General features: G+C 39.0%; 1 protein-coding gene across 2 annotated transcripts in view; it reads right to left on the bottom strand.

Moving 5' to 3' along the window:
* The window catches only part of ATP10B (ATPase, class V, type 10B), a 155,267-nt gene that overhangs the window by 9,826 nt on the left and 121,885 nt on the right, over positions 1–23,556 (bottom strand). For both annotated transcript variants that reach the window (XM_014947938.1, XM_014947937.1), the window contains 11 exons: positions 21,365–21,496; positions 18,772–18,899; positions 16,882–17,134; positions 15,731–15,966; positions 9,505–9,678; positions 8,394–8,979; positions 7,754–7,860; positions 6,885–7,011; positions 5,195–5,379; positions 1,399–1,711; positions 158–234 (listed from right to left, as the gene is read on the bottom strand). In XM_014947938.1, coding sequence (XP_014803424.1) covers positions 158–234; positions 1,399–1,711; positions 5,195–5,379; positions 6,885–7,011; positions 7,754–7,860; positions 8,394–8,979; positions 9,505–9,678; positions 15,731–15,966; positions 16,882–17,134; positions 18,772–18,899; positions 21,365–21,496 — 2,318 coding nt within the window. The remainder of the gene's footprint in view (positions 1–157; positions 235–1,398; positions 1,712–5,194; positions 5,380–6,884; positions 7,012–7,753; positions 7,861–8,393; positions 8,980–9,504; positions 9,679–15,730; positions 15,967–16,881; positions 17,135–18,771; positions 18,900–21,364; positions 21,497–23,556) is intronic.

Genomic DNA, 23,556 nt, shown 5'->3' with positions numbered 1-23,556 from the left:
CTGGACCCATAATTATGAACTGCATACTAATTTATGACAGTAATAATGCCAACTTGCATTTTTAAGATAACACTCAAGAGTATACGGCTGCTACAGAACTTATTAAGCAGCAAGAGACCACGTAACAAAAGAGGAAAGGAAATAAATAAAGGGATACCTGCATGCCTTCTTGACCAGATATTCCAATTCCAACATCAGCTGCTTGAATCATACTTACATCATTTGCACCATCACCTAGAATAGAAGGATACTTAATACAAAATGCCTCTAGCAAAACAAGAAAAAAACCCTAGCTACACTGATAAACAAAGACTATTCTGTACCACAATACATCTAAATTAGGGTAACAGATACTCAGCATCAAGCAATCATGACCTCTAGGCTCTGATCTTGGTTGGAACATCCTTCTTCCCAGGGGACTTGATTCCATCAGGGCTAAGTCCAACACTGGGACCAGCTGGTTGGTGGCATGGACACCTCAATACCATCTACTTCTGCATTATTTTGTATGTTTCTGCTTGGCAAACTCCATATGCTCAGCAACATGCTTTGCAGCACCCTACTTCACTGAATTCTCCAAATTATATGATAAATTTTATTGTAGTTGACAATGTAACAAGCCAATTTCAGGAGTTACTCTGCTCATTTCAACTTGCAGCAATATGTTAAATACATAACCAAATTTCCATGGAAAGAACAGCCATAGTTATTGCCTGCAATGTGGAGATTGTGAATAAGGTTAGCTGGTAAAGCAAAACAAATGAAGTGGAAGGCTGAAAGCTTGTATTTTTAAAATCTAAGGCAAAGCAAGAAATTTTAAAATACATCAGACTCTTCTTTTTTTGTTCGGTCCACAGAGGTGTATTTTTTAGTTTTAAGTCATAAAAATCAATTCTGCAAGGGTTTTAGTGGGATCACTTACCAAAAGTGGAGCAGAAACTCAAAGCATTTCATATTATTTGGAAGAAAAGAGCAAATGAGTCAGTGCTTAATACCACTCTGGGGATAACTCTGTTTTCATCAGTTGGGAAAATCTGACAGGAAAAAGGCTTTATGAAAAGACAAAACAGTGACTACTATTGACTGTTTTCCATGCCCAAAACGAGGGCATCCTGGAGGAAATGCGTACACATGTTTGTACTGGTGTGCATGAAAGGGACTGCTCAGATATTCTGAATTTGAAGTGCCTTCATGTTGTTTAAAAGGGGACAAGATTTGCTCAGTGAAAGTTGAAGAAGGACTTTCATATGTTTTTTGATCAGGAAAGACTATTCAATGCTATTTTTCCACTATCTATCTGAGGCACAAGAAATAGCTCATAAAATATATTCCATACATTTCCATAACTCAAAAAGAACCTGCTTCCCATTTGTCCCATGAGATTCAAAGTGGAGGTACCTATTGACAGGGTCATTGCTTTAAGCTGCCTCCGGACGAGCTTGACCACCATGCTCTTCTGAAGAGGGGTGGAACGGCAGCAGAGTACTGAGCGGCAGTGCTTCGTCAGCGCCAGGAACTTCTCCTCCAGGCCCCCCTGGAAGATGATGTCCAGTGTCTGTCCGTCAATCACCAGTCCAAACTCGGGACTGGGGGCCTCAGAGGCTGAGAAAGATGTTGGGATAATGCCAAAAAATTTCCTCCGTGGTTTTTCAACCTCATCATTCTTCCTCACCTCTTCCAAGGTTAAATTCAAGAGAGACTCACAAGTTTCCTGTGAGAAAACACAAGTGGTTCTAGAAATAGTTATCTCCATCTCCCTTTCCAGCACAGCACCTTAAAAAGTGTATGTTTGTATAATCATGCCAGTGGGTTTAAGTCTATCAGATAAACATTAGCGAAAACTGACTGAAAATTGCAAAGATTCATCAGACTGGAGATTATTTCAACGACGTCGTCAAATCCTTCAGCGAAAATACTGTACATCTTATCAGCTAGTTAACTGTAGTAAGGAATTATTTTAAAAGAAAAGAAAATAATCTTCACATCAGGAGGACATATTTGTAGTTGCAATGCTGAGAGTTCAGAATTTTTTTTTAATTCATTTTTTTCTAAAGCAGATTTTAAAAATGTAGTTCTGATATGAATGATGTGAGATATTGCAACATTTTCTTCCCTCAGAAATAAACTGCAGTAGAAAAACAAGAGGTTCAGATTTTCAAAATTACCCAGGAGCTTTGACAGTTTGGCCCTTTCTAGGTCACAAATCAAGCATGTGTCACAGTTAGGGACAGAAATAAAGCTTCATATTGCCCAGCCCTGTGCCTCAAACACAAAGAAAGAATAGCAAATTCCCACATAGCAAATCTGCCCTGTTTTGGACCAAAGTCCCCTTGTAGATGCAAACAACTGGAACTGACTTAGTATCAAACACAAACAGATTTAAGTGGAGCACTTTTACCTCTCCCATACAGATGTCCTAAACTGGCACATCACTATCAGAGAAACCCCAGAATGATCTACAAGTTATTTTGCTGCCTGTGAGTACCAGCAGTCATCCTTCTGTGGCATAGCACTGAATACCTGAGGAGCTAATCACTCCCTTTTCTACCTTTTCTATCAGCTTTATTGAGTGATGATTCAGTTCTAAAATGTTATTTTCACTTTATGTTGCATAAGGTACATGTGTAGGATGTTTGCAAGATTTAAATTACACTTAAGTGGGAGGTTCTGGAATCAAATGTACCTCTGACATCTAATAAAAAGCTGCATCTAGCCTGCATGCTGAAAACCTCTAAAAAAACACCGAAGCAGCATCATCTTTCTGTGAACAAACCAAATACTGTAGTGGAAATTCCTGATTTGCCTTGACTTGCCTTTTTAAATGAATCCCACCAAACTACATACTTGCATTGCTTCTTCCTGCAAGATATTTAATTTTCTGTGTTTGAATAAACTGCTGAGCTCAGGGGGGACAGAGAGTGCCTTCCCACTGAAGCCAGTTAAATGTTTAACTTTTGCCTTGACTTGCCTTTTTAAATGAATCCCACCAAACTACATACTTGCATTGCTTCTTCCTGCAAGATATTTAATTTTCTGTGTTTGAATAAACTGCTGAGCTCAGGGGGGACAGAGAGTGCCTTCCCACTGAAGCCAGTTAAAGGTTTAACTTTGGCAAAATTAATGGGTTAAATACTTTGTACATATTATTTGTTTTCCCCCCAACTGCTGCCATTGGGAGACTCTTTCAGAACTAGTGTCCTTGGCTTCATTTTGCAAGGGAACTAAATCAGATTGTGGAGCAACGCCAGTGCCCACTGAGCCACATGTAACCACACAAGCACCCACATGTGCCCAGCCTGTGCCCAAGCCTGCACAAAGAGCCCTATACCATGCTATAGGTAAGTGCAGGGGCCTGTGTTTCCTGGAGCCAGGGTGGTCCCGCCTGTAGCATCACTTCTCTGACAGAAACCATCTTCTAATTTCCATCCTAAATATATTCATTCTGCCTTCCGTTAAAGCAGATATGCGTATCAAATGAAATTACACATTGAAGCAAGGAATGTATTCCGTGCCAAATTCCATATCATCTTTGCGTGTTTCCCTATTTCCATGACATTAAAAGAGAGAGAGACATTTGCATAGGATTTTATTCTTGTTTGGGGAGCTACTAACTGCAGACAAAAGCAGTTAGAAAGTAGGCCATCTGCCCGCACTGTACAATTGCCTATCACAAGAAAAACAGTCAGTATTTTAACTACATTAAGTCAATCTTCACAATAGCTTTATACAGAGAGACAGACTTGTATCTGTAACCCCTCTTTTGCAGGGAGGAAAGCTGAGTCAACCAAGACCAGTGAGTTGCCCTGTGGCAGACAGAAGCCCTGCTGTCCCTCCTCATCCTCCTGTCTACCCACAGAAAGGCTGGTCCCACGGTAACTCCTGTTACCACAAGTGCCACAGGGGTACACTGCATGAAAAGGACAGAGCCAGACACCAGGAAAAGGACAGCGGCTGCTGCCTGGGACACCTCAGGGACATCCAGGGCTATACAGAAGAGGTCACTAGCAGAGAAATAAAAAGGGCAGCACACCTGGCATTTTGGACCCTGGTTTTGGGCTTTAGAAATGGTCAGGGCTGACCTCTCCTTAGTAAATAGGTCTGGTTTAGCCATAATGCCTGAACTCACTCTCCCCTAAACCCATTTCACAAAGCCATCTGTCCCACCAGAATGCCCAGAGAGACAGGAGGCTAGAGTGTGCACAGCGATAGCCATTCTGCTTTCCAAAAGCAAGCCATGATTTTCCTGGTACCCTACTTATGTTGCTTCACAACCTGCAAAAGCCAACGTTGCTTTTTTAAAGCCTTTTACTTTTACCGTCCTTAATAGCATTTACCCTCTTCAAAAAGTTAGGACTCTATTTTCTCTCTTCTGTTCAGACAGTTTCAGGAATAGCCATAGATTGCACCACAGATTGTTCACTGTATTTTAGTGAGTCACAGGAGCTGACAGACATGCCCCTGCAGTGATTTTCCTCATTTTGGTGGATGTTTGCTTTGCCTGCTGCCTGACCTTCTTATTGCCCATGGAAATTCAGGGAATATCTGCGCACATCAACAACTACGTGCGCCACCATGGAATGTCAAGAAAGTGACTATGTTTTTAACTGGCTCACAAGAACTATATTTAGGTTTCCAAGAAGGTGAAATGCTGCTTACACAAAAAGATAGTGGATTAAACTGTTCACTAATAAATTTCTGATTAAGCCTAATCCTATTAGGGAACATGTGACTAGAAAGTTTTGGATTTAATTAAATCTACACCTGCATACATTTTCCAGACTGACTCATGCAGTACTTTCCAAACGTCTTCCTACAGATATCACCTAGGGCTAAAATTTCACTGTAACTGAAATTTGCATTGCAAGGTGAAAGCCAGTTATCAATATTATTAAGGAATCAGGGACTTAAACTACACATTACCTTCTTTCTAAACCTTGCTATTCAGGTGATTTTTTAAAAGAATATTTTCATTTGGAAAAAACATTGTATTTTAATTGAATAAAACTCTACGTAACTGTCTTGTGTTTCAATTCATCCTGTTACATGTGGTCTAAAGAGTTTCTGGCCTAATGCTGCTATGTGGGCTTTTGGTTGGCTGTTTTGTGTCGAATGCAGCCTAAAGCAAAACAGTGCCAAGCTGCAAGACACAGAGAAAGAGAAAAATAGCAAATTCTGTATGACTGTCTGTACTCACCTTACTTTCAGTGTTAATGGTGAAGACAGTGTCTCTTTGGTTCAGGAGTTTACAGGAATAGGCAATGTTAACTGCTGTTTCCTGTTTGTCCCCTGTCAAGACCCAGATTTGTATCCCAGCTTCTCGAAGAGCTGCGATAGTGTCAGGCACTCCATCTTGCAGCCGATCTTCAATCCCTGTGGCTCCTGGGCAAACAGGAAGAGAAGAAGTAAACTAGTTTTCTTTCATTTGGAAATGATGTTGCTGTTTTCTTTTTTAAGAAAAGGTCTTTGACTTCCTGTAGCGATCCTGAATTTATCAAGAGCTGAGCCAAGGTAATGTCCAGCAAATAAACACACAGGCACAAGATCTGCATATGTCAGCAATCAAGTTCTGGCTCTTCAATTTACTCGTTGCTAGAACAGTGTGTTTCCTTTCTTCTTAATATTCCAAAATGGCAATGTAGTGGCAGCAGAATAACATCATATGCATTTTAAAAGTACTGCATTAAGTCCCATCAAAGCAAACAGAGGAAAGATGAACTTTGACTGTTTCAATGAATACTATCCCTCTTGTCAAGTTAGATGCTTTGCCCATCAAAGGGAGAAGAAACAGCACAGTAAGTTTCTTTCTTAAAATGCGCAAACTGAGAAGCAGATGTCAACACTTATCATGATGGTAAATCACTATCTGAATATTACAATACTCCTCTTCCTGTCTCTTCCACTAGAGGTCAGTTTGAAGATGCTGTACTCTGATACATTAAAGATAGATACTGATCTAAGCTAAAAGAACACATTTTTGAAACAAAGTATGAAAGTACACAGAGCCTTAAGAGTTGGCAAAGGTAACAGATTCTGACAAGATCTACAGTATCTCTTATGTGGTTCTGCTTATGCCATTTACTGTTATTACTCTAATTTTTTAAATCACTGCAGAGATTATGAGAAGCCATAATGCTAATAGCTTGCAATCAGAGAAATCCAGGATAATGAAGTATGGGCACAGATTGTATTCACAGAAAGATGAGACAGACAACTCTGAAAATCAAAGTCAAAAGAACAAGGTGTTTGGAAATCAATTCAAGGAACAAAATGTTTGGAAACAACATAGAAAAGAAAGCGCTGAAGTGCTCTGTAATTTAACAGAATAGTGGTGTTAGGTACGATGGTGATGGATGATGCACAAGTGCCAACGTAAGTTTTAACATGAAATATCCTTTTATAAAGTGCAGAGAGCAAACAAGACGATGCAACAGCATGAATTCACTAGCAAAAACGCTTACATGTGGGCAGCAGTTTACCATTTTTTATAACAGTGTTTAATTACCAAAAATCCCTTGGAATTTGTGCTCAAAACTGAAGTTAATTTTTAGTATTTTATAGGTTTATCTAAGGACACACACATGATTGAATGGGATCTTCATTATCTACTGTGCCAGCTGAGCCACGGTAACAGCTGATGTACATGTTCTTTGCTCCTGGCACATGATAGTTTTAGTACACTTTTTCAAAGTTACTGCTGCTCAAAACGCACGAGAACTTGTTTAGACACTGTCATTGGACTGTATACCCTAGCCCTGAGATTTCCAAACCTCAGAGGAAAATCTTTTTGATATAAATTAGTATAAGCTGTTGTCGGTCTGATTGCCAAGAACATCACAAGAGAGCAAGTGATACTTCATGCAATGACGATTCTTATTTTTAGCTACCCAGCAAGGTGAGTTTGGTCTCCAGATGCTGCGCTGTCTCCATTAACAGCTCATCTCTGTTGTCAATTGCAGCTTCTGCCTCCCGACGAAAGTTGGCCCATTTTTGAAAGTCATCTTCATTCAAGACCTGCATAACACAATTTAAACAGGGCTCATTTAAAATTGAAATAAGAGAAGAACGCCAACATTCTGGATCACAGAGACTTAACTCATATCCAGGCTTGTAAAGCACTGTGTCATCTTTAAAATAACAAAAACTTTTCCAGGAGAACATTACAAGAACTAGTAGCGATGAGAAAAATAGACCTGCCTTCCTGTTTGTATAAATGGCCTATGGCTGAGACTTGAAAACATGACCTACAGGAACTCTTGATCCCACAGCCCTTAGCTGTGACTCTGAACGGGAACACACAGTTTCTGAAGGTTGCTCTACATTTCTCCATAGCTTGAATGTGACCCATTTGTTGCACATAGACAACTTCTGTATTAAAGAATCAGACTAAGATGTACTAACCCAGGCTGAGGGCAAGATTTTTGAAAGCTGAACACCAAGCAAAACAGAAAAAGGTTGGCTCCCCTGTGGACTTTTTATTTCTTCCTTGGAATCACTGTAGAGAAGGTCAGCTAGAGTTACCGTAAGAGAAAGAGAAATGAATGTTTTGAGGCTGACCAAAAATCCATCATCTGTTCACACTGGGGAAAAAGAGTGAAAAAATACTGCAGAGCAATCAAATAGACAGACAAAAAGATGGGCTGTATCTGGCTTGTTCTCTGAAGTGGAAAGAATTATAGCTATTATATTTTTCTAATAAACCTATTGACACGTACGGAGCAAAGATGTAAACAATATTAGGCTAATGCCCTCCTACCTTCTTAGCTATACACAGAGTTCTCAGGCCATCACGGGCATAGTAGTCCAGATGTTTCTGTGTTTTTTCTTTTATTCTTTTCATTCTCTTCTCTGTACTAATGCCAGCTGTGAAATACAAGAAAAATACTCCATATTTTAAGCACAGATCATTTCAGACCTAATGGCCTAAGATTAAAAAGAGTGGGCATTAGAGCAAACTAGATTCCAGTATAATAGCAATTCCTTTAACAGCTCAAAATGTTGGCTGTGCACAAGCTGAAAGCTTGCTAAAGATCCTTGTTTCCTTTAAGATAACATTACTTGGGTTTTCTTTGTTTGTTTGTTTGTTTATGTTACAGCACTCTTGCTGACAAGCTGAAATACAATGGTCAGGCCCTTATGACAGTATTACTGCAGAGTACACAATCCACATGGGTTAGCGCTGTCAGTGAATTTTAATTAGCCCATTCCGTATTCTAAGCACTGCTCAGGTTAAATAAATACCTCAGTTCTGATCTCCAAGGATAACACTAGAGAAAGCTTATTCTTTTTATATGCTTCTAATGCCTAGATATAATATTTAATGCAGAAAAGAGTACGGCAAACTTCTTGTGCTTCTTTATAGGAGATGCAACAGAAATAGCTCATTGGCCAATTACCTGTGGCAGAGTCTTCCAGCAAGTCCATTATAACAGAGTCAGCTCCTTTTGTGTAGACAACAATTTCCTTGGTTAGAGGGTGCCTCACCACTACAGACATCCTTTTCCTTACTGAGTCAAATCCCAAAGTGTAGAGGATATCGAAAGTTAGGAGTGTGCCTTGTGGCAACCGTACGGTCACCTGTTCAGGAGTTCGGGACACTAAAGTGAAACTGTACGCCTGGGCAGCATAGACAAGTGCTGCCTCATCTGGGCTCTCAGCCTCATAACAAAAGTCTGTTGGCAAAGAACTGTTAGTGACAGATTTAAAAACCTCATCCAAGGAAGCACCACCAATATCTGTGCTGCCCCTGCTCTGGAGCTCATCACCTCCACCGCTGGCACAGTGGTCGTCGTCATTGACACCGCAATCCAACGCAGCAAGATGCTCCTCGGTGTTCTTTGCACTGAAGCTAGCTCCTAGGTCTGAGCCAGACTGAGAAGATGAAAAAGACTGACTAAGGCTTACTAATTTTAGCCGTTGGAATATCTGATGAATCTTCTCCAGGGTGATTCCTGAAGGTTTTATTGGTGGTGGGACTGTGACCTAGAAATATGAGAAAACCTATGGTTAAAAATAAATAAGTGCAAACTGAAAGATACTTTTCAAAACCTCAATATATTTTTTTCTGTATCTAAATGATGATAATTAGAAAAGCAACTTCCCCCCCCCCATATAACTGTGGTGGGGGAATTCAGTAGAGGAGTCATAGATGAGTTGGCATCCAAATTTGGTGGTGATTTGGAATCAAGCCCCTTGTAGTTCTGTCAATGGTCTGGGAGATCAGAGAAAAGCCAGTGTGTTCAACATACTTCCTACAGTATAGATAAGATAAAATCTAAAAGAAAAAGTGCAGATACGGTGGTAGCCATAGTTATTTATCTACACAAAATGCCATGTTTGGAAGGGATATATACAGGCAGGGAAATAGTAGATATTACACAAAAGGCAACAGAACTAGAGAAATCCCAAACAAGCTATTTTTTACCATTTCAGGTTTCACTGAACACTGCTCTGTGTTGTGAAATGGAAGCATAATCAATTTTCCTCATATACTTAAAGTTAGATTACCCTTTGTCTTGGCTCAGTAGCTGTGGAGACCAAGACCGTATTGCAGATGGCAAGGGCAAGAAAAAAGTCAGTAAAGGAGGTGGAAGTCTTCATAAAAGGAGAAAGATTTTCAGTCTGGAGTGCTGCTTCTCTCACTCGCCTCAGCAGCCTGCTATCGGGAGTCACATCCTTTTCCTGGAAGAGAAATTACTTAATGAGGATTATTCCCATTTACCCTTGTCCTCAAGGAAGAACTCTCAACTTGATATCTTCTTCTTGCCTCTTATTGAATTTAGTCCTAGAATTGTGTAAGGTAAACATCTTTTGTCCTTAACATCTAGGGAAAAAAAAAACACATTTCTAAAAGCTGCGTTACTAGATAATTAGAAGGAAATGCATCTTGAAATAGAAGATGATTTCAGAATTTTTTTTCTTTTGAGATCTATTAGAAATCTAAAATAGTCTCTACTATATCCACCAACTTTAAAACTGCTGACTACTGAATTAAAGGGCATTCCAGATGGAACCAGACTTGGGATCTCCCATTTCAGTGTGGGAGCTGATTGTTATTTCAACAGAGAATATATTGTACTTATGGCTTAGTTATAGCAGTATCACTTTTTGTTTCCAGAGTCATTTTGCTTTGCACCCAGAATGAGAAGCTGTCTCAAACTGTTCTTAGTTTTTACAATAAATAAATACATACATACTTCATTTGTTCCTGAAATGTAACTCTAATTTTACTACCACACTCTTTCTAATCAAACCTAAATTTGCAAGCCAAACTACTTAACAACGTCACTTACCTACAATTCATTTGATGTAGGGCTATGGGAGTATTACTTTTAATGGAAATTTCACGTTAGCAGAGTCTGGTTTGGATTTAATTCAGGGCCATATTTAACAACAGCTTCCAAATTTAAAAGACACCTTCCTGTGAGCCAACACTTTTGGATGCCTTCTTTAAGGAACTGCCAAAGTGATTTAGCTGCTTTCTAGTTCATGTCAGCTATTACCCTCTCCTCCTTCAATCTGGCACAGTCTTCCTAAGTCCCCTCAATACGCAACAGAAGTCAACCAGCCACCTTCACGGCTGTGTTGTGCTGAGCTTAATATGTTGCATTGTAATTCCTGCTTGCTAAAGTGAATAATGGTTCTTAAATCACCCCAGTAATTGCAAATAAATCTACTGCTCATTTTGCAGCACAGAGCTCAATTGAAATCCTACGATGGAACCAGCTTTTGCCTTTTCTCTGACACAGGAGGCTCTGCTTCCTCTGGATCAGTGTTTTCATGCTTTTTTGTTTCACATATGGGGAAGTGTTTTAAGAATAGATGCAGTCCTTTCTCCAGTGAACATACATTCTGAGGATACGTCTGATATTTCAGTTATCATCTTAGGTCTCATAAAAGGAAGCACAGGTTGAAAAGTTAAAGCTGTTGCTCTTTAGAAGCCCTTTCACAATGTTGTACTGCAGCGGACAGTTACTGTGGGCAAGACTGTGTCTGTGCTTGCTACATATAGCAATCCCAAATAGCTTAACTGGACAACTCCAATGACACATACATATGCAGACACAACTCCCAAAACAGTTCTGTTGGGAATTCTATTAAGTTTGAAACATGAATGATTAGAAAATAATTGACTGTTTGCCCAACTATTTATATAATTTCCTTATGCATTGCCACAATAAGAATGAACCTCACAAACCACATATTATTACATATGGATCTCAGCCTCTCCTATCCATCATCATCCTACACAATCTCTTTTGCATCTATATTTTCAATATCTGCCTCTCGTTCATGCCAAAAATAACAATGCACTAGTAATAATTCCACTAAAGCAGAAACTTTCTGAACGCAAAATATTACTCTGGAAAAATATAAAATTGTCAGGTCAATTATGGCCTCAGAGATGGGTTTTTAAAACAAAACAATATAAAAATCAATATTTATCAGAAAAGTTTTTCTCAATTTTTTTCACATTCAGTGAAAACAGAGATGAACTGAATTTGCATTTTCATAGAACTTCAGGAGATAAAAATTTAGATAAACAAATCTGTTCATTCACCAGCCTGAACATATATAAAAACAAACAAACAAAAATGAAATAAAACAGCACTAATGATGATGATCAGTTAAATGTACCACCCTTTCAATGTTACCAATTTTGTTAGTGAAAATGCTTATGTTATAAAATGGCTAGTGCCATTCAGTTTTTAAGATTTCCTCATTAGTTTGATAGCATTTCTTCTATTTGATGGCACTAAAACCTGATGACAATAGGACAATTGAAATCTTCATGAAATGCTTCTAATAGCAAGGCACTATTTATTGGCATGATTAAATCTAGAAGGAAATGTGCTGTCATGATCTTAATTCATAAGAACACCTAAAGGTAGACAGAGTAAATGTTAATGCTCTATCTTGTTTCCAAACTTGTGCATAATTTTACATTTTTCCTACTTTTTTAAAGTTCCCTTAAGTCCTTCTGTCAACCATAGCTCTGTTGTTTTATAATACATTGTTTTATTTTTCTCTCTGAGAAAGGCACAAACTGAAACACAGGAGGTTCCATCTGAACATCAGGAAACACTTTTGTACTGTGAGAGTGACAGAACACAGGCACAGGTTGCCCAGAGAGCTTGTGGAGCCACCATCCTTGGAGATATTAAAAAGCTGTCTGGTCACGGTCCTGGGTAGCTGGCTATAGATGAGCAGGAGGGTTGGACCAAGTGACCTCCAGACATCACTTCTGACCTCAACCATTCAGTGCTTCTGTGATGTCCGTCTCCTCCAGATTTTTTCATAAATGTTTATGAAATGCATAAATCAGTCACTGTATTTATCCTGGGAGATTTCTGAAGTAAAGACTACACCATTCTTCTTTCCTTTCTGCTCCACATAAAACCTAAGACATAGACATTGCACATATTTATGGTATTAATATAAACACTATAGACTTTGCAGCAATTCTCAACTGTAAATTTTTGAAATAGCTTGCATTTGTGTTCAAACAGATCTGTTCATCTCAGTCGCTAATTTTCCAAGTGTAACTATTAATAGGTAGATCTCTATCTCTTTGTATTAATGTTTAGTAAGAGTAGCAAGAGATATGATTGCTGACAATATGCTAGGAATTTGCTTTCCCATTGTCTAAGATCTGGTCAAGCTCCTACTCAAAGAATAGACTTTGCCACTGAATTTTTGGAAGCTGTAACTGAAGATAGAATTCATCATGTCTGGGTGAAGGCAAAGGTATTGGAAGGGGAAAACTAGAGGGTAATTCCTAGGAGTTCGGCTCTGCATCATACCTTGTTACTTGTACTCCAGAAAAGACAAGTAATGCTATTTAGTTATTCTTCTAGGATCTGCAGACTGCAGTTTAATTAACTTTATCAAATACCATGAAAAACCCATCATCCTCATCTCTATCTCAGAGACTCAGTGAGATGAACGTTAATTGATAAGAGCTTCTCGGATTTCAGCAAAACATCGAAACTTGTCAAGCAGAGAACACTCTCACAAACAGTCAGGCTGAAATACATTCTGTAGCTGCAGAGCTTCCTAATTGCAGAACTGCTCAGAATACTGAGACAAAGTTCAAACATGCTGATTTGCAGGCACAATCAATTACCACTGTACAAATGCACTTAAAATACCATATGCAACCTGCTTATCACCGATTCATGTAAGGCTGATTGAGAGTAAGTAAATTTTGTGATCACCGCATAGATAATTCTCCTTTAAAAACTGTTCACACATAAATTTGACATTTGTAAATTATTATCTTTTGTTTGGCACAGTTACTTTCCAATTAAACTCTCTACATTTTGTAGGATACTATTATGTTAATGGCCCTCTTGCTTTAAAACGCTTTTCTTGGCAACAGTTCTCACATGCAGGTGCTCACAGCAGATGCTGTGCTAACCCTTACCCAAAAACCACTGTGTCTTCTCAGCAGTGAAAAGTTCTTCAATTTTACTATTACCTGAGGCTACCAGTTTTCATGAACAGTTTCATGTGGCTGGCACATCAACCCTTGGAAATTTGACATCTATTAAGAAAAAAGCCTACAACAACAAATTGTGCAAAGCCTTTGGACTTTATGTTGTTTATTATGCAAAGTGGTTTTTTTTCTTTTTCTCTTGTATTTTGTTGGTCTGAAGAAGCTGAGGCTGCAATTTCATAGTGAGGATTGTGTTTGACTCATTGACTGCCACTGAATACTTAATACTTTAACAGTGCCATTTATCCATAAGGGCTCTGCAAGCCTTAAATTAATCAAGTCAAATAGCAATCTTTGTGTCTTCAATCACGCATTGTTAAAAGATGGATTTTTCTTAAGAAACTTTGACTACTGAGATACACTCAGGCCCATGATACTATCTGTATAACTGGAGTACTCAAGATGCTCCAGATTTGTAGCAAAGTATTAATGCATCAGACAAGGTGATATCAGTTCCAAAGGGCAGGAACAAGAGAGACACAGAGAATTTTACTGTCTCCACTTTATTAATAGGGAATTGGCTTGGCTGGTAAAGAAAGATACTACTGTGCTTCATTTGAAGGGTATCAACATACAGGACAGCCTCTGGGCAATACCTAAGTGTCTCCATTTTAATACATCTTCATATTTGTCATAGAGGTTAAATGATTTATCCACATACAGTGACACCTATTAGCAGCTAAGGCTGGTTATTTCCATGACAGCAGCTTAATCTTCCCCTGCAAAGGAGATGTTTGATACTAGTTCCTCAGATATTGCTTTTATAGTGGAAGTAAAAAAATAACATGGCAGTTTATTTATAGAAGAAAGTGAAGAGACCTGGCAGTAAAAAACATAATTGGGGAAATATACTGGCAAGGAATTCCTTTATCACACTTCAAAAGTCATGACCCATAGGTTCTCAACATCCCATGAGGACTGGGCTAGAAAATGACAGAATAACAACTGACACCCCCCATATTTCTGAAGCAGGAGGAGTACTGACTGATACCTGCTACATGACAGAGGAACTGAATGAAGCAAGTAGGATCTTATAATGCACTTAAACTGCTTTGACAAGAAGAAAAATTGCAGAATGTAAAGTTCTGAGAACTCTGTATTTATAAGATTTTTTTTAAAAATGAAGATTTGGAAGGGTTTTCCAGGCATTTAATATTAATCAGAATTCTAATTTTGAAAGCGTTCAACCTTCTCCTAAAGTTCATAAAAGTCTTTTCTAAAATGTCTTTTAAAAAAACTTTCAAGAAGAAAAGAATAGTCTGACTTTAATTAGGTTGTGTTGGATTTTGTGAAGTTTCAGATGTAAAATTCAGCTGAGTTTAAGATTTTCCTAGAATTGCAATGAAGACATGTACTTCCAAGTCAGTACTCAAGGTGAGGCAAAGGCCACCTAGCTACAAAAGAGGGACAAGGCTCTTCGGCATCTTGCAGTTCAACATCTTGCAGGGTTTAAGGCCTTATTCTGATAAACCCTTTTATCTTAATTTATAGCATTTTAGTGGGGAGTGCTGCTTTTTTCTTTTTTTTTCTTTGCCTTGAAAAATGCAATATTTATCTTTAGACACACTAACAAAATCCCAGAACTGCTCTGGAGAGTGCTCCTTGGCCATTTTGCACGCAGAGCACAGGGCTGGCTGATCTTGATTTAACGGAGACGATACACTGCAGTGCTAGCAGCAGAAGCAGTTTGTGGCTTTCTGAAATATGTTCAAATTCAGACTTCAAACCCCTACCCATTTCCCAACTCATCTCCCAGGAGGACCTGTACTCCTCTTTCTGCAAAGCCATGCCCCGGACTCACATCCCGAGCTCCTTTTGCACAATCCAGGCCCAGAATCCCCACCTCACTTTCCTTGGTATTTTAGTGTTCCAGAACAGTACAAAAAGCTCATTCCCCTTTGTGAAAAGGGCCTCTTGCTGTTATAAACCACAGCCTCAATCCTTGGAACCCAAATTCATGTCTTCTCCTCCTACCAAGCAGCCATCACAAAAACTCACCTTGTACCCCTACTTTTCCACTGCAGACTTTGATACAAGATTCCCAAACCCTCCCCTAGCTCTCCCCTCACTCCATCCCGCACACTCTAAGCACGTACCCCAATGCTTTCTCTCCCCCTTCCCTCTCTGAGCTCCACCAGGGCTTGGATTTCTCCTGTCCACTGTTGGCTCCCCATTACAAAATGCAACAGAAAGAGAACTGCTTAATCTGTCTTAGCTCAGTCTGCTGGTACTCACAATGGTACTGCTGAAGGCCACTTGAGACTGGTTGCTGTCACGACGACCGAGTGACCTGTTCCTTGTATGCCCCTGAAAATGAGCTCTAGCACTCTGGCACCTCCTTAAAGGTCTCACGGTCCTCTGCTTATAAGTGGCTTGTCTCTCAATATTCATGGGAGGAAGAGTGAAGTGTTGAAGTCTTGCAAAGTCCTCCTCATCTAAATCCAACTCTTTGTGGGTTTCCAAGCGTCTGGCTGTAAAAAGAGAAAATCAAACCTCACCTCTTATTCTGTTCTTTGCATTGCTCAGGAAGAATTCATTGGTTGGTTAAAAAACCTGAAACAAACTAACCCAAAGCCAAAACATCTCAAAAGCCAGCACCAGAAAAACTTTATTATCCATTTCAGTTTCTGGCAACTCCCACTCTCCAATGTTTATTACTGCAAGAAAACAAAAATATGTTTTCAAAGCAATCAGCCACTTTTATGGACTTTTGGTAATGCTTGGTCTCCTTAGCTGCACTTTGCAGTTGACTGGAACAGAAGAGTGAAATATGGTAATTCACAAATTTGCTAATATTTTCAGTCAGAGCAGAAACTTCTTTTTGGGAGCTGCTTGCCAGCTTAATAAAATCCTTCTCGCTCTGTAGAGAGGGAAAGCAGCAAGCAAGAACGGGCCTGAGTCAAAGCCCCAGATTCAGAGCATCAAATGCCAAGAGAGTTCAGATACAGACTGCAGCTAGGGTCGACTCAAGAAAATGTGTAGCTGTACCCTTCATATCACACAGGAGACTATGTTAATTACTTTTGGACCCACTGAGCTTAATTACCAACTAATCTCAGTTTGTGAGCTTATAAAAGGTTGGCTGGCACTCACTCAGAAATGAAAGAGAAAATGTTCTCTTTGCACTCCTGAATGGGTATTGAATGCAAGGCAAAGCCTGAGATGCCTGCAGAGGGAACTACAAAACCATTCCCATCTGACTTCTGAATCATCTAAAACACCTTCACTTTGGTGAATCTCCATAACAGGAGTACCCCACAAAATGGAGACAAATCCACAAAGCTTTATGTTCAGTCAGAGGGCTCGGTAGGTTTAAATATTGGTACTTAAATTAATAAAATTTAATTGCTCAGAGAGAAAATGAAGTATACAAAAGTGCGTCTCACCATTTTCCTGATGTGAAAACTCAATTCCATCGACAGTACAGCGTCGAAATACCATTTTGTTTTCAGTTAGTGTCCCAGTTTTGTCTGAGAAGATATACTGGATTTGTCCAAGATCTTCAGTAATATTTAGGGCACGGCACTGTATGGGCAAATCTGCTTCTTCATCATACAGATCAATGTCATTGTGTATTAAGAAGACTTGGCCCAACTTGACTAACTCAATGGACACATAAAGAGAAATGGGGATTAAAACCTGAAAGAGAGTTCAAATTCACAGTGAGGGCTGAGACAAGTCTTATTGCTTTCTGTCAGCAATGTCCTGGGGCAGGTATACTAACAATTCTGAGAGAAACAGTTCTTCCTAGAGACATATTGTAGGACTGAATAACAATAGTTCGGGGGTGGCAAAAATCATGCACAGGACAGCTATAGAACAACAGGGACAATAAGTGACAAATTTAAGACAAAATTCCCATAATATCAAATGCAAAGATGGGTCTTCCAAAGGATGCTCTTACAAAGCACATTTCTGGACTCTGAAAGGATGCACTAGCACAGACTAATTCTCAATGTAAAAAAGTTTCACACGTGTCACAGTTTAACCCCAGCTGGAACTAGGACCACACAGCCATTCACTCCCTCCCTCCCGCCCCCATGTACAGTAGTGAGGAGGGGGAGGAAAAAGGGGGTGTTAAAATGGAAAAAAAAACCAAACCCAAACCCAAAAGACCTCATTAGTTGAGATACAGTTTAATAGAACAGTAATGAAAGAGAAAAAAAAAAAGAAAAAAATAATGGTAAAAGAATACACAAAGTGATGCAACCCAAATTGCTCTCACCACCCGAGGATCAGTTGTGCAGCCCATCCCAAGCAGTGGTTGTGGATCCCCGTCCCACAGCCAACACCCATTTACATACTAAGCACGATGTCTATGGTATGGAAAATTCCTTTGGCCAGCTTGTCCTGTCTATGCTCCCTCTCAGCTTTTATGGGAAGCTGCTTGACTTAATGTAAACATCACTTAGCAACAACTAAACCGATGTGTTATCAACATAATTCTCCTACTAAATCCAAAACACAGTAGATACTAGGAAGAAAATTAACTCTATCCCAACTGAAATCAGGACAACAAGCAATTACTTTGCAAGCAACATTTCCCACCCACTAGCTTTCCTGACCTGAAATAATAATGAATTTTTAAGGTGCACAAATATCTTGTTTCAGTAATGAAGAATAATCCCCGAAGGCATCTGTGAGCAGCTCTGAAAGTTATCTTCACATTTCATTCATATTAAATAAATTCTGTCCACTTAAATCTCAGCACTTACATCAAAAGTAAATGTGATTTTTTCCCCCATCCTATAAAATGTTCTCTCCCAATTAGGCTTAGACTCAGACATACAAGCATCCTACTTCTAATTTAGCTTCTTTCCTAAACCAGCTGAACCATACCTAGTGATTATTCCCCATTGGCAAAACCGACAATTTTTGTTTCACTGTTTTCCTGATATATTAAGTAGCATTCTTATTTTCGACTTCTGGCCATAGGCAGGGAAAAAAAAAAACCTGACATTTGGACGTAAACATCCTCTTTATTGCATATGCTAGAGATTCTGGAGTTATTTAAAGATATAATACATGTCCTTCCTATCTATACCCTTGTGGGATTTCAACAACAAGAAAGAAAAATCTGCAGTTCGAAAAAAAAAAAAAAAGAGAAGACACATTATTTCACACTTGGATGATCTGAAACACTCCTAGCAATATTTTCAAATAGGATTAAGAAGGTACTCCACAGCTATTAGTTGATATTAATTGTTCATTAGTGATTATACTCAGTTTTGAATAGCTTCTTCCTTGGAGGTAACAGAGAGGTTTTTGTCTTTTACCTGCAACAGGATTATCATTGTCAAAAACATGTAGAAACCGGCAAGAACTGGAGACAGAAAATTGCCATTCTCATCTGGGACATCATAAGGCGGATGCTCTGAGAAGTTTCCAACCCAAATGCCATGCCCTGTAGGAATGACATATGAAATTGAAATACACTGAACAGTAAGGTGATTGACAAAGCTTCTGAAATTTGCAGATATGGACTGCTATGATAATTAAAAAGAAAGAACATTTCCAAAGCAACAGTCCCTGAGCAATGCTATAAATCTATTGGAGAATGTAAAGTATATGCAGAGCTCTGTAGCACATGCATATAATTGATATGCTAGTAAGAAATGAGCGGTCATGGATATTTTCATTTACCTCTCCTTCAGCAGGTGTCCCCCAGGGCTCTTAGCTCTGCACAGATCTTTCCTCATTCTACATATTGCTGTTGGAGGAGACTCCATCTCTACCGCCTATCTTTAAAAATCCTCAGTGCTGAAGACTTCTCTTCCTCTTTCTAACAGAAAGAAATCTTATAACCTTTATATAGACAAATTGAAATCTTTCCTATCCTTCCTGACCATTCTTGATTTCAATCTGTCTTTGGTAGAGTTGACAAACCCCCTATAATTCAGTTTGGGCAACTGGATTTTGCATTCCCTTCAGTTAAGTCATACCTCAAAACTGCTTCTTCCCCTGTGTCATAAATATCAGTAGATGTCATTGTGCTACTACAACAAAGCCTCCGTGTCAGGACTTACCAACATCCCATCACAATGACTTTACCACCTTTCATACTGCCCTTACTGAAATAAACTTTGCTCAACGATGTTACTAAATTTACAGTGTCAGAAACTTCACACAGAGCTAGGACAAACAACTCTGCTTCCCTCATCGCATCATTGCTCCAGATGCCAAATCCCTCTATTAGTCCCCTTTGCATATCCACCTCTGAAAAAACTTCTACTAGCACCAGTTAAGCAAGAACCTGCCTATTAAAATGCTGCCAAAGGAATTAAAGTTATTTCAGCAATACTTCCTGGCTGCTGGAGACTGCAATCACATCTGAGCAAGGATGATTATGCTCTACAATCCACTTCTTGCCCCAATTTTTCACTGCGTGCAAGAAAAATCCTGATAACCGATCCACCAGTGGTATTTCTTCCTAGAACCACACATTCAGACAAGGTTACAAAGCAAGAACCCATGGTAGAGCTATGGGACATTTTGAATGGATGAAAGCTAATGGACTTGTTACTGTTTTATGTGTTTCACTTAGAATATGAACATTTTATATTTTATTTTTTTTAAACCTGAGCAGATAAATTGTTTTTTAAATGCTGGCTTTTTTTTTTTTTTCATCTGAGACCACTTTAAACCTTAAATTAAAGGATTTTATTACTCAAGGGCCCCTACACACCAGACAAAGACAAGTCTCTAAATCTACATGACAGCAGCCAGGGAACAATGAAAATAAAGTCCCTCTCTCCCTCAGACAGAGCTCAGTTGTCAAAGTGAAATCCCATTTCTGTGCCAAAAAAGCCCACTGCAACATGAAGCAGCAAAATTTAAAAAGCGATTAAGTCAGTTCAATTGTTCATCTTTTTTGGATGGCCCTTACTTCTAATGGTATTACACTGATGGCTGGCTTGTGTGTCACATCACATGCCTCTAGGGCAGGTTTGGGAAAACTTGACAGCACCACATGATTTGACTTTGTTGCTACAAAACTAATTCAGAGCAGTAGCACTAAGCAAGTTATCACCGAGATGGAATCGAGTAAAAAGAAAAGGGCTTTGAACACAAAGTGCTCATGGGACCCTCCATTATTTCTTTAAAGCAGTGACCCATTCACAAGTCAGTGGGCTTAAAATTTGGTCCTTTCCTCAAGATTAGGAGATCCTATTAATCCTGACCTGCCTGGGACAGATTGCAGAGCTGGAAGGTGAGCAAGTGCTTACATGCAGTGAAGATAAGCAATCAAGTAAACTCTAGTTAGGTAACCCCAGCTCATATACTCAGGTGCTCACTTATAAGGACCCCAGAAAAATGCAGGCTATTCCTACCTAAACCAATAATCCATCTCACTGCCTCCTGTAAAGGGGCTTTTGAGAAGGAAGGTAGCTTTGGAGACTAAAAAAGAATTAGCCATGTGCAGCTCATGGTCAGTAAATTAGTTAGCTCTGGTTAACATCACTCCTGAACAATTAGAGCAAGATGCTGTTGAAATGAAGGTAAAGCTACACCATTTTACTTTTGTTGTTATGCACAAGGAACAAGCATCCACTCAGGTAGCAGATCTCAGATGGCAAATACCGATTCCTATAATGCATTATCTCAATGGCTTTCACTTGCCTGCTTTATACATACTTTACAACAGTGGAGATGGGTCTTATCTGAAATATTTATAGCCATGGCTGAATTTTCTTCCATCTGAATTGCTCAGATTTCCCATTTTAACTTGTCTATTGAAAAGCCCAAGGACCATAAAAACCCCAAGAGCATTCAGGTCTAGATCTCATCTGACTCCTGTCTATAAAATAAATTTTAACCACCATTTAGAAAAACCCAATGAAATGGAAGATTTTTGTTAGTGCTTCATACCTACAGCTCCAACAAGACACATCATGAACAGGAGTCCCACACATAAGAAAATATCCGTATTCATCCGCCGCTCTATCTTGCTGCGCTTGTAACGAGGACCATTATTATTCAGCATGGCCTTAGTTTCATGACCTTCAAAACAGAAATGAATATCATAAAGTTTATATAATATTTTGTAGGTTGTTGGGCTTTTTTAAAAAGTATTTCTCTCACAAAATAAGAGCTGGACTCTCATGATGTGAATTTGACTCATTCAGTAATTTTATTGCCCATCTTCTCATTTGACTGAATAGCAAAATATACCAGAGACTAAATCTAGAAGTTTGCAAAAGACCTCCATTACAGATTGCAGCTATGATATATATTTTACTTGCCCAAAGACAGCAGATTCAGCAGGATCACAAGGTTTATATAAATAATCCAGTGCCAACAAGGAAAAAGAACAATTATATTTTTGTATTTTACAAACAATGCGATTAGGTGCTATGCAAATTGTTGAAACCTACATATGAATATTTTTCAGCAGGTCTTTAAAATCTACTACACACATTGCATGCATTAACTTAAATAAAATCCAACATGTCAGACCCAGCAGTAAGAGACTCTAACGTTATTTAGTTTTTAGCTATGTGGTTGTAAAGTTCTAACAAAACAGTAGGACAAGAAATAAAAAAAAAAACTACCAATCCTTAAAACTTACTGAATTAGTATTGAGCTGATATACTTGCAATGGGAAAATAGGAGTGCTGTAAGAATCCAAGAAGCAGAAATTGCTTTTTCTATTCTATTAACGTTATCTAAATTGTGGATCCACAATTGGGATACCTGGATACCATCTGTTGCTCTATTAAATGGTATCTTTTATATTTATTTCTACAGTCCTTTCCACTGAAAATATAGACCCTGCAGACTCATATTTAGTCACTGAAAATATAGACCCTGCAGACTCATATATTCATATATATTTCATTTGTATGGGCATGATGTGTGTGAGAGAGACTGTTTTCCAAGCAGCCTTTTGACTTTCTTTAGGGAAGTGATTTGAACTAAAACCTGCAAGTTCGGTACGATTCAATCATTCCTGCTGGATTTTTCCCAGGTTTATATCAATGGTTACTAATTGAAGCAGAGAGCAAGACAGAAAATTACTCTCCAGCCCTATGTTCAGGACATTCACCCAAGAGCTGGGACTCTTGTCTTCCTGCTCAAATGAATATGTAATTATTTACACAACCTGGAGCTATGTCGATGGGACCAGCTTATACTGCCAATTCTCCTTCCTTTCCAACTCATGTCTAGGTCCATACCCGCTCATTCCACAGTCAGGAATTCAGGTTACAACTCATGAAGCAGGAGATGTATGTTCACTCCCACACAGGCAGAACTGAGAACAAACCCCAAGTCTTCCCTTCATGAGCAAATGCTCTAACCCTCAAGCTACACGGAAGAGGAGGGTGCTGCTGCCTGTGCTTCTGCTCCTCCAGCAGCTGTGTGAATCCTGTTCCTCACTTTTATGTCAGGCTTAATGGAATGTTTCGTGTTGACACTGAAACAACACAAAAACTTCTAATCTCTCCCAGAAAACACTCAAGGAAATGTTGATAGATTTATTTGAGGAAGAAAAAGGGAAGAGATTTCTTTCCAAATATGAGCGCTATAATTCCCTTCCACTTCAGCTGACCAACAGGAAAAGGACACATCTGTAACAGAGATATCACCTAGCAAGAAACAGAATATCAGAAATAAGAGGGATAAACTACTTTATTCTCCTCTAATCCTCACAGTTTCATATGCAGTGTAACACAGCACCTCACCTACCACCCCACTAGTACCTTGTCTCTCTATTTGTGGAGGTTGATGGGCTTATCTAAAACTTCATTCTGGTACTTTATTATTTGAAAAGCATCTAATTCTTTCTGCCCCCTGTCACAAAGAGAAAACTACGCTGGCTGTTGCTCTGTAATGAGGTTTTTGTGCATTAGTGCTATTGCTTTGTGTATAACCATTTGGGTAGTCACGAAAAGTATAACCATATTTGGGTCAGACGAGAACTGCACAGGCAGAACAATCACATTAAGTGATGACTCTACTCTTCACAAAGACTTCCATTAGAAAGTAGGGTCGAGGAGTAATAGAGTTATAAAAATGGAGAATGTGCCATCTTATAATGTGACTGGTCTTTATAGTTCAGA

Source organism: Calidris pugnax, unplaced genomic scaffold (assembly GCF_001431845.1).
Source record: "Calidris pugnax isolate Ruff unplaced genomic scaffold, ASM143184v1 scaffold27, whole genome shotgun sequence".
NCBI classification, from domain to species: domain Eukaryota; kingdom Metazoa; phylum Chordata; class Aves; order Charadriiformes; family Scolopacidae; genus Calidris; species Calidris pugnax.
Note: the sequence above shows the minus strand (reverse complement) of the source record. Positions and strands in the feature narration are given on the sequence as shown.